The sequence below is a fragment of the Bos indicus x Bos taurus genome, chromosome 14, assembly GCF_003369695.1.
Source record: "Bos indicus x Bos taurus breed Angus x Brahman F1 hybrid chromosome 14, Bos_hybrid_MaternalHap_v2.0, whole genome shotgun sequence".
Taxonomy (NCBI): domain Eukaryota; kingdom Metazoa; phylum Chordata; class Mammalia; order Artiodactyla; family Bovidae; genus Bos; species Bos indicus x Bos taurus.
The window spans coordinates 1,543,796-1,554,056 of NC_040089.1; the positions used below are offsets into that span (position 1 = coordinate 1,543,796).

Sequence of the window (10,261 nt, forward strand, 5' to 3'; positions counted from 1 at the left end):
AGCAGCCTGTTTTTCACAATGAAGTATGGTGTTAGCCCTGGGTTCTCATAGATGCCCTTGTTCCACTCCTGGTTTGTGCCGTAGCTCTTAGCACAGCAATGGTATTGAATTTGGTTAAATGCTCCTCTGTGTCTATAGAGGTGAGGAGGATGTGAATTTTCTTTTCTATGCTACTAATGGGCTCATTGTCCTCTTACGATGAACGGACTTTTGGATATTGATAAGCACGTGTTAAGTGATCAATGAAAGGGGATATTTAGCCATTTGAAACTGGCCCGCAATCTGACCGGTGTCCAGGGTTCTACAAGCACCTAAGACCCCTCCTGCAAGGTAGGCAGCTCCTCCCACAAGAAAGCTGAAGAACACTTTGTGGAGACCTGACAGTTGTGGGATGCTTGGTCATCCCCCAGGGCAGCCACAGACAGAAAGCTTCCAGACACCAGCTGTCTGCTTAAATGAGCCACTGAGGGTCCTCGGATTCGAGCAAGGTTCAAGCTAATACTCTGAAAATCCCCCCACTCCAGCAACTCTACACAATCCAGAACATGTAGAAAGTGCATTTCTGTGCTTGTAAAAGGGCAGGATGTCTTCAGGACCAGGAAGCAAGGTGCGACCAGGAGCAGGGAGGAGGGAGCACGGAAGCCAGTACAGCGCTGCCAGGGGAGGCTTGGGGCCAAGCCACCAAGCCTGATGGTCTGCTGGCCCCACTTCCCAGGGAAAGGCTTGAAGCACAGGACAAGAGTAAGATTAGGAATCACAACTAGAACCCTGCGGAGAGGCCAGGCTTTTAAAAGAAGGCTGAACTTGAAACACCTGTCAGCTGCATGTATTGTTTAATGTATTTATTTTTAATTGAAGGATAATTGCTTTCCAGTGTTGTGTTGGCTTCTGCCATATCTCAGCATGAAGCAGCCACAGGTATACATGGTTCCCTCCCTCTGGAACCTCCTCCCACCCCCTCCCTTCCCTCCCCTGTAGGCTGTCACAGAGCCCCACGTGGAGGTGAGACCTTGAAAACACTACACCAACACGGCAGGTGCCCTCAGCACCATCAGGCGAGCAGCGAGCCTAGCTTTGCAAGGTGGATTGAGGACAAAGCCCTGGATCCCCGTTCCCTCCCGAGAACCAAGACAAGGCCCTCAAGGGGGTTTAGCCTTGACACTAGTCAGCCCAGAGGAGACCCGGGCTGAGCAGTGAGCACAGAGTGGCTCCAGGACAGCGACAGCGCTGGGCAAGAGATGGCAGGGCCCCGAGGCAGACCCCAGCAGCAGGGAGCACAGAGGGCGCTCCGGTTCCTGGCATCGGGCTTCTTAAAGGCACTACTGCAGCTACACTGAAAGGCCCGAAGAGGCGCAAGAATCATGAGGACCACACAGCAGACTCGAGACCGCAATAACCTGGAAGGTTGTCAGAAAGAGCCGGACAGATCCTCACACGGCAAGACGGGAAATTCCACGCCAGATCAAGAAAAAGGGGCCCCTCCATAGGCTTGAAAGAGGAAATCTGGAGAAACAGAAATCCAGGAGAGGATCTGGAAAGCAGACAGAGATGCTTAGCTGGAGTTTGTCTCCACGATGTCCGTGAGCACTACCAAACCAAGTTCCTTAACGAGGGCCTTAGAGATCGGACGGTCCTCACGGCTTCAGGCAGCACCCCTTCCATGGAAGCGCCATGAGACTCTGCCAGATGAGCGAATCCTCTGAGCCCCGGTTTTCTCACCTGCAAAATGGGAATGAGGGTAGCACGTGCCTCTTTGGGCTGCCGTGAAAATCAAGCATCCACATGTGCCAAGCTCCGCACAATGACACACACTCACCACGAGGGGACTAGGTTTTCACTCCTTTCCTGTCACCACACTTGCTCCACTCATTGCAGAGGAGGGCCACTGAGTGGTGGGAGAAGGATCGGATAGGTTGAGTGCCAGTTGAGCCAGAAAACTCGGCACTTCCCAAAAACCCATCTCACGGTGCCTCAGGGGGCCCAGCGAAATGGTGATACTATAGAATTCCCGTAAGAAGAACTCAGGGCTCAGAGGGAATGAAGGCTGGGCCTGTATGCTGGGCGAGGGCTCCAGCTAGTGCCTGTGTGACCACAGAGTCTGGAACCTCCTCCCTCCTGCATGAATCTCTGGGTCCCTTTCAACAGTCCTGTCTGGGGTGGGAGAAGATCACACTGGCGGCCGCAGGCCTCTTTGGCCGCGGATGGACTGGAGTGGTGACGGGGTGTGCAGCTCTTGTCCTCCTCCAGGGATCTTGGCACTGAACAGATGCCCTGGGGGGCGGTTCACTGACGGCAGGGAGAGTGGAGAGACCCCCCAGCCCTCAGTAGGGGCAGGGCTGGTGCAGCCAGAAACACGACTCCTCACACCTTGCTGCCTGCTCGGCCTGCCTGTGCCTCAGCAGATGAACTGGGGGTGGCGAGGGCGGGAGAGTGGAGAGACCACACGGCCCCTCATCCTGCCTCTGGGCCCACTTTCTACCGGGGGAGTCACCTGGCCCTAGGTGGGATGGGACAGACTGCCTGCTTCTGCAACTAGGGGATCCCAGTTGGCTCTCAGTGGTTCAAAGCCTCTTCCGGCCTTGAGATCAGGGTGGTCCCTCTGTGGGTCACTGTGGGTCACTGTGAGAGGGTAGTGGGCACTTCAGACTGGCTCTACTGAAGGGAGTGAGAGGTGGCCCCACACCCTTCTTCTAGAGGCTTCTCTATGGCCGGCCTGCCTCGTGCCAGAGGGGTTCACCATCCCTCGTGCTCTCAGATGAGTATCATTGACCCTGATGTCCAGGTTGGCTTTTGGCAGCGTCTCTTCTAGGAAACCGGACTCACCACCTGCCTGTCCAAGCCTGGGCTGGGCACTTCAGCCACAATCACAGACGACTGGCACTGCCAGGGTGAGCCCAAGAGGCTAGGTAGACAGATAACAACCCAGCTTGAAGGCAAGTCCATGCCAGAGCTCTGGAGGCAAAGGGGACGGCACTTGAAATGGCAGCCATCAGGACAGGGCACGCCCAAGTTGTCAGCTCTTGCATTGGAGCAGAATTGAGCGCAGGAGGTATAAAGAGTGGACAGGGAGGCAGACGGTACGGTCTGAGGCCCATCGCTTGGATGACCACACGAGGGGCCTGGGGCTAGTGCTGGGGTGACTGGGGTCAAGGGCCCTCAGACAGCGCTCCTTGCTGGAGAAAGAGCTGGTGGGACTGGGCATGCGACCAGGACCTGCCACCAAGGTTCATCCCCAGCTCTGCCCTGGCCTTGCTGCACAGGCCGGCAAGCCTGACCCGCGGGGGCCTGTGCTGTTCCATGAGTGCAAAGTGCTGGCTGCACAGTGGTGTGACTCAAAAGTCAGGGCCTGTAGGAGAAAGAGGTGTGGCCGGGGTCCGACAGAGGGGCTTGTAGCGTGCGTGGCCCAGCAGTGTGCTGACACGACTACTGGATGGCCCGGAAGGTGAAGAGGGGCAGGGTGGAGGGCATCAGTATGAAGCGGTAGACCATCTTTATGTCCTCTTGCTCCAGTGTCTCCACCAGGAAGTTCTTCAGCACCTAGGACAGAGGCAGGGTTCCGCCTGGCCTCAGCCTGCCCTGCCTTCCAGGGCCCTGAGGCTGGGCGCCCCAGAACGAAGCCAGGGGTCCCCGGCCAGGCTGTCCACCCGTGCCCCTCGCGGCCCACTCACATGGTGCAGCAGGAGCAGCATCTCCACCTCGGCCACGCGCCGCCCCAGGCACTGGCGCACGCCAAAGCACAGGTGCGGGAATCTGCTTCCAGAGCCCTGGCGGTCCAGCCAGCGCTGGGGGTGATAGCTCTCAGGCTTGGCGAACACGGTGGGGTTTCGACCCAGGGAATAGAGTAGGACCTTCACCAGCGTCTGCAGCAGCGGGAAGGGGCCAATGTCAGCTGGCCCCTGGGTGAAGTTCGACGGGGCTCCAGGGCCTCACTCACCCCAGCTGGGATGTGGTAGTTCTGCAGCACCAGGTCCGAGCTCACTTCCCGCTCCAAGGTGATACCCACGGGGTACAGCCTGCGCACAGGAGCATCCAGCAGGGTCCTCAGCTGTGACCGGGCTCCGGACACCCTCTGCAGCCTTCCTAGCCCAGTGCATATAGCCTGAGGGCAGCCTCCCAACCCCGGACCCTCACAGGTCACTCCTGGCACTGGGAAGCCCAGATCCTGAGGCATTCCTCCCTTCCAATTCCCAAGTAAGCCAAAGCTCCCCAAGCCAGCGAGGACGTGACTGACAAGGTCACCAGGACACTGAGGTGGGATCCCGGAGGAAGGAGCACCAGGCTCCCCCAAGAGAGAAGAAGAGGAGGTACAAGGGGTGTGCACCCCTGGGCAAAGGAGCTGTCAGCCCCAGGATCCGTCGTCAAGCCCAGCAAGAGGGCTCTGCAGGCACAGGGCCAGGGCCGTGGGGAAGTCCAGGTCCATCTCGCCTACCTCAAGGTCTCCTTGAGGGCCGCCCGCAGCAAAGGCAGCTCCGTGATGGCCCTCTGGGGATTTTCTGAGATCCGGGCCTCAGCCACCAGGCTCTCCTGGCGCAGTGCCTGCTGCACCTCCGGGTTCCGAGCCAGCTCAAAGAGAGTCATCAGCAAGGGGAAGGCTGTCTGCAGGGGGCGCAGAGGGCCAGGTGTAGGCCGTGCCCCTCCACTCCGGAGCCTCTCCCAGAAAGATGGTGGTCCTCTGGGGACAGGGGACCTGCATGCTCGGAGACCACAAAGCCCAGACCTGGGGTCCTGGAGATTCTAAAACCAGCTCGTCAGCTTTCCCTGAATCCCTCAGGGGAGGCGCCCCCAATGGCACTGAGACCCAGGCCTCCTCTGGCCACCTCAGAACCTGAGGTTCTCTTCCTCCTCTGGGTCCAGGAGGGGCTCACTCTTGGCATCTACTAAGTGGGCAGAGTTGAGGAGCTGAGGTCTATCTGGGCATCCACAGGCAGGTCGGTTCACAGGGTCCTAGCAGGAACCGGCCACCCAGACTCCCAGCCATTGCCTCCTCCTGGATCATTTCCATGTGCAAAGAGTGGTGCCCGCTATCCAGCTGGAGACCTGGGCAGCTCGGTATCTCCTAAATGTCGTCCCCAAGGTAACCTGCCTCTGGCATCCGCTGCCGTGCAGATCGGGCCTCCCTGGGGCTCCCTGAGCTGTAGTCCATACTGTGCTCTGCCCTGTGGCCTGTGAGGGACCCGATGCCTGAGTGAGATACTCCTCACACTGGCTTCCTCTAGCCTGGGATACAGGCCGGGTGTGCAAGGCCCTTCCTGACAGAGGCCCTGACCCTGTCTGCCTTCCTCTGCCCGCTTGCCCTGTTCCCTCCACTCAGCCTCATGGCCTTTCCTTGCTGCCGGATCTTGCAGGGCCTGGCCTGCTGCCCTCCGGGCCTCCTCTTCTGTGCGGTCTCTCCAGTTTCAGCGAAAGCTGTTCTTCTCCAGGAAGCCTTCCCAGAGCAGGCACATGCCTGGCCCACCCTCTCTCACCTTATGGCTGCATCACAGCCCCGGCTCAGGGAGTGTCTCCATCTGAAGCCCGCACCTCAGCTCAGGGCCTGGGTGCCTGGCCCTCAGAGATGCTGGCAGAGGGAGGCTCGGTCTAGAGGCAGGACATTTCAGCTGCATTGCATACCCTGGGCCTGGCCCGCCCCCTGGGCTGGCTTCCCTGCCACCTGCTCTCTCCCCCACAAGCTGGAGACTCCTGCTGCCCTTTCCCATTAGCCAGTCACCTCCTAAGGATCGTGTCTGTCCCTGGAAAAGGTCTCTAGTGTGACTCTGCAGCCGAACCTCAGCCCTTCCCCTCCCCCCAGGACCCCGAGGACCTCTGATGCTGCAGGTACCCAGGCCTCCGGCCACTCTACACTCTGTCTGGAGCCTGGTTTCTCATGTGGGTCACCATAGACTCCTTCCCTTTGGGAAGCTGGAGGCATAGATTGGGGAGGGGCGTGGAGGAGACATTTGCCCTGGGAGGAGGCTGCCTGGAGGCAGGGGAGCTCCCTGCTCTATGGGAAGGGCTGGGTGCTGGCCTGACCGTGTCCACACTCCCAGCAGTGAGGTCGATCGTGTTGGCCTTGATGGTATCCAGGGTCATGTCTGCTCGCATCAGCAGCTCTGCCACGATGCCGCTGTAGTGCCACGGGTGGCCGAGGGCCAGCTCCTGATAGATTCTCTGGATGGCTCTGTTGGCTGCAGGATGCATAGCGACAGAAGCCCCGGGTCTGGCGCTGGGAAGCACTGCTCTTTGTCATCCTCCTGCCCTTTACCCTCCTCCATACCCCCAATTCTCCACGTCCTGCCCCAGTTCTCAGGCCCGCCCAGGCCAGCATCACTGCCGATGGGTCTGGGACCATAACGAAGCCACAAGCCCCTCCCGGGACCTCAGTCCTTCTGCGACTGTGGTGAGTGGAGGGGGCCCCGGGATCCCTAGTCACCGCACGGCCCGGGCTCCGGCCCTCACCATACTGGAAGATGTAGTCCCAGGCCTCAAAGTGCTCCCTCCACATGTTGGTGCTCATCCACCGTGACAGGCGCCTGGGCACAAACATGAGCTGCACGGTGGACTTCAACATGGCCTCCAGCGCGTGGATAAAGTTCAGGCTGTCAGGGTTTGGTTGCTGGGTCAAAAGGCCAAGCCGCTCCCCGTAAAGGACTAAGGTGCTGGCTGTGGGATGAGGGGTTCCTGAGCCCCAGGCAGCCTGGGCCTCAGGGCCAGCTCCCCCCACGCCCTGAGGTGCGCCTGCCTCCCCAGCCCACACCTTCGATGGTGTAGCGGAAGACGCTGGGCGCGATGTCCAGGGTCAGACTCCCCCGAGCATTCTGCAGCACCCTCGCCTTCAGGGTCTGGGAGAAGTCCCTGGCCACGCCATCCACCAAGGGCGTGTACTTCTGCAGGGCTGGCAGCGAGAGGACGTCTGGGTTCAGCCGCAGTCGGTCCAAACGCCACTGGGGCCCGTTGCTGTAGAGCAGGGAGCGGAGTGTCAGGGTGTCAGTCAGCAGTGGCCCTGACCTGCACCCCACCTTCCTCTCTCCAGAGCGAAACGGGCCACACAGGGAGCCGCCTGCTGGTCGTCAGGGGCAGGCTGACCCTGTTGGGATGCCGGTGGCACCTCTTTCCTCGGGGCAGCTTCCTGTACTTCACCCAGGCTGAGACAGGGGCTTCTGGCTGAGACTGCTGCCGGGGTGTCTGCAGAATCGCAGGCTCCCTGCCTGCCACACGCACCTCCCCACTGGGCCACCTCTGGGCCTGGAGGCTTCTTCTGTGAGGAAGGAGGCTGAGCCCCTGGGAGCTGGCCCAGCTTGCTCTCACCGCGCCCCAGAGTGGGCGAGGCCTCTGCCATACTGGCTGCCCACTCCCCTCCCCACACAGCCTCTGCCCCTTGAGGCAGAATCCAATTGTGCCCCTCCTGGTGTTCCCCACACAGGGCCCAGTGCCCGTGGGGGGCTGCTAGCAGGGCCTGGGGGCCTGAGGGAAGTGAGACATGCACCCAGCCGGAAGGCCCTTCGGAGGCCTCTGCAGGCTTCACCCTCCCTCCTCTGGCCCTGCAGGGAGGGCTCCCACTGTGGCCCGCCCCTTACCTGGCTCCAGGGCACACAAGTTGCCTGGGGCACGGGCCCGATCCAGAGCCGGTGGGCACCGTCTCCCCACCCACCCAGGTGGGCCTCGGGCAGGCTCGCTTTGAGGCCCTCCCCATCCCACGTGCTCTCTGCACCCAGGCCACCCTGCCCCTCCCTCCGCACCCCTACCGGCCCTCACAGCAAGAACACGCCACACTTGTGCCCGCGAGCCTGTCGGTAGGCCAGCCAGGACTCCAGGATCATCCGCTGGGGGTGATGGCTGTCCGCCTGCTGCAGCCTCTCCACGTCCTCGGGCAGCATCACGAACACCATGTGTCTCCCTCCCACGTCGTACCTGTGGGACAGAGCTCTGCGGTCTGCTGAGGGGCCGTGTCCTGCCTGGTCCCCGCTCCATAGAGCCAGGCGCTGGATCAGAGCAGGCGGGCCCTCCCGTGGTCTCACTGAAGCCTCCTCTCCTCTGGGGTCTGCGTTCTGTGCTCCCAGCAGCGAGCCGCCCAGGGCTCCTGCTTGACAAGGGCCCCAGTCTGCAGTGGCTGAGACGCACACCTGCCCCAAGGAGCCCCCTCCCTACCCCTTTCCCACGGCCGGGTGCCCCTGCCGGGATGTGGGCAGTGGGATGTGGCACAGCCCTGGCCCAGTGGGACTCAGGCACCAAGGGGGACAGAACGTGAGGGTGTTCTCGCTGAGGTGAGCGGGGAGAGCTTTACCTGAAAATGGGCCCCAGCTCCTGGAAGGTCTGATGCATGTCCAAGTGCATGTTCTCAGAGCCCTGCTCCTTCCAGATCTGCAGCATCCGCATCCACTTGTTGCCAGGACACCGGGGCATGGCTTCAAAGGGCAGCACCACCTTGGGGGTTACAGCACCTCTGGTGCCCAGTAGGCGTGCCTCGTGCAGGGACAGCCAGGGCCCTGCCATCCTCACCCTGGCCTTTGCCCACAGTGCCATCCTGCTGCTCCCCACCCCCTCAGCCCCTTCCTTTTATCTCACCGGGCCTGCTTGCCCAGGCGATCTGATCACGTCACAGGCCAGACTGGCTCTGGGCCAGACCAGGAAGCCTGGGGCTGCGCTCACGCTGAAGGCCTCCAGCAGGAGGAGGGAGATGGATGGCACCGGGTCCGGCAGTGACCCAGGCCTGCTGGTGGGTGGCTCTTGGGAACGGGTCAGGGTTGGAGCACGGACCCAAAGGGGTGGCGGTGGGGGCAAGAGGCCTCCTCCCCCTCCAGTATGGGACAGGCGCAAGATGGATGGGTGCCTTATCTTCGCAAGGGATGAAAGGGGACCTTGGGTATGTTCGTCTCTCTTCTACAAGGACCTTAACGGGGAGCAGTGGGAAGGGCTGGGCTCTCATCTCCTGCAGCCCCGGGTTTTGCCTACTCTTGCCAGGGCCGGATGCTGAGTCCAGGGGTGGAGGCAGGAGCCAGCCAGGGTCCCTCCCAATGGGGGCTTGCAGTCCCACAGGGGGCACTTAGGGGATGCAAAGACCCCACTGGCACACTGGCATCCCGGGCAGTTTGTGGCCGAGGCCCTGTGTGTCTGGCCTGGCTGGTCCAGCTGAGGAGCAGAGAACCCAGAAGACGGGGTCACTGGCAGGGAGGGCGAGGCTGGCCTGCAAGCCCCTCCTCAGTCAGAAAGGTGAGAGGACCCTGCCCCCATTGGGTGTGTGCTCAGGGCCCACATCCTTCTTTCTTCCTGGAACATGAGCAGCTCCCAGGGTGGGGAAAGTCTATGACAGGGGAGTGGTCGTGGGCCCCACACCCTCCCAAGGACCCAGCAGGCACACAGCTGGAGCCCTCCCTGTGCTCGTGGACCCATAGTTTCAGACCCCATGTCGTTTCACCCACCCCTGGCAGCTCTCCCAGGAGGTCGGTCTTGCTGTCCCTGGCCCTGCTTTCAAGCAGGAGATTGACAGCAGGTCTTCTGTGCCTTCCCCAGGCCCCCCTTGTGTCAGCAGGGCCCCAGGGCCCTCATGCTTGGGCCTCTGCAGAGGTGCCCAGGGGCCCCAGCCCTGATTTGGGGATGGTGCCCTGATGACACCACCTTGCAGGCTCTGGAGGTAGGACAGGGAGCACGTGGGCTTCTAGCAGGGTGGCTGAAGATCTGAGTGTTCCTTGTTCTTCTACTTTCACTCATTCCCTCTCTTGACACTTTCTTGGGGGATATTCAGCTGTGGCCATGAGTCAGAACTGCCAAGGTCCCTCATCAAGCCGAGATGCACGATGGGCCTCAGCCCCAGGTGGCGTAAGAGCTGTCCTCGGGCTGAGACGCAGCCTGGAGCCCCAGCCTGCCCTTGGGGTGCCGCTGCCTCGGCCCAGCCCACCCTGGCCAGCCTCATGAACCTGTTCCTGTCTGTGTGGCCTCTGCCTGCACTAGCACCAAAAGCTCCTGAACTTGGGCCGAGCTCTTGGTACTTCCTAGACCGGCCAAGCTTCAGAGAAAGGTGCAGGTCCCAGGGGAATCTTCAAACAATGACTCCTCACAGAGGAAGACCCGAGAGTGCTCTCAGGGCCCCTGGTCCCCATGTTGCCGAAGGTGGGGCTCTGCCTTCTGCATGGGCCCTGAGCCCACCCCCGGCAGACCTCTTCTTGTGCTGAGGGCCAGCCAGCTGAGCTGTCGTCCCCCGAGGCACAGCTGTGGCTGAGGACCCAGCTTAGCCCCAGAAGGCCCAGGGCCCTGAGAGGGGAGGCCTTGCCTGATGGTCTCCCCCGGT

The 10,261-nt window shown here is 61.3% G+C and overlaps 1 protein-coding gene across 3 annotated transcripts; it reads right to left on the reverse strand.

The window, feature by feature from the left end:
- Window positions 1-1,381: 1,381 nt before the first annotated feature.
- LOC113904046 (cytochrome P450 11B1, mitochondrial-like) lies at window positions 1,382-8,514 on the reverse strand. 3 transcript variants are annotated; one of them, XR_003514379.1, is made up of 10 exons: window positions 8,261-8,499; window positions 7,732-7,887; window positions 6,734-6,933; window positions 6,436-6,639; window positions 6,010-6,164; window positions 4,430-4,596; window positions 3,935-4,013; window positions 3,669-3,860; window positions 1,817-3,537; window positions 1,382-1,719 (listed from the first exon to the last, which is right to left on the reverse strand). XR_003514379.1 is itself a non-coding variant. In XM_027560689.1 (9 exons), the coding sequence occupies exons 1-9, from the start codon at window positions 8,497-8,499 to the stop codon at window positions 3,424-3,426; spliced, it is 1,506 nt and encodes a 501-aa protein (XP_027416490.1). In that variant the 5' UTR covers window positions 8,500-8,514; the 3' UTR covers window positions 1,382-3,423. The 3 variants fall into 3 exon arrangements, 1 of the variants encoding a protein (XP_027416490.1); XR_003514380.1 differs by having other exon boundaries at window positions 1,382-1,531; window positions 1,720-3,537; XM_027560689.1 differs by having other exon boundaries at window positions 1,382-3,537; window positions 8,261-8,514.
- Between the last annotated feature and the right edge of the window lie 1,747 nt (window positions 8,515-10,261).

Coding starts and splice junctions, on each gene's coding strand:
- LOC113904046 (XM_027560689.1), bottom strand. CDS start 8,499: ATGGCACTGTGGGCAAAGGCCAGGGTGAGGATGGCAGGGCCCTGGCTG. Junction 6,165..6,435: donor GGACTACATCTTCCAGTATG/GTGAGGGCCGGA, acceptor TGCATCCTGCAG/CCAACAGAGCCATCCAGAGA. Junction 3,538..3,668: donor TGCTGCTCCTGCTGCACCAT/GTGAGTGGGCCG, acceptor CCTCTGTCCTAG/GTGCTGAAGAACTTCCTGGT.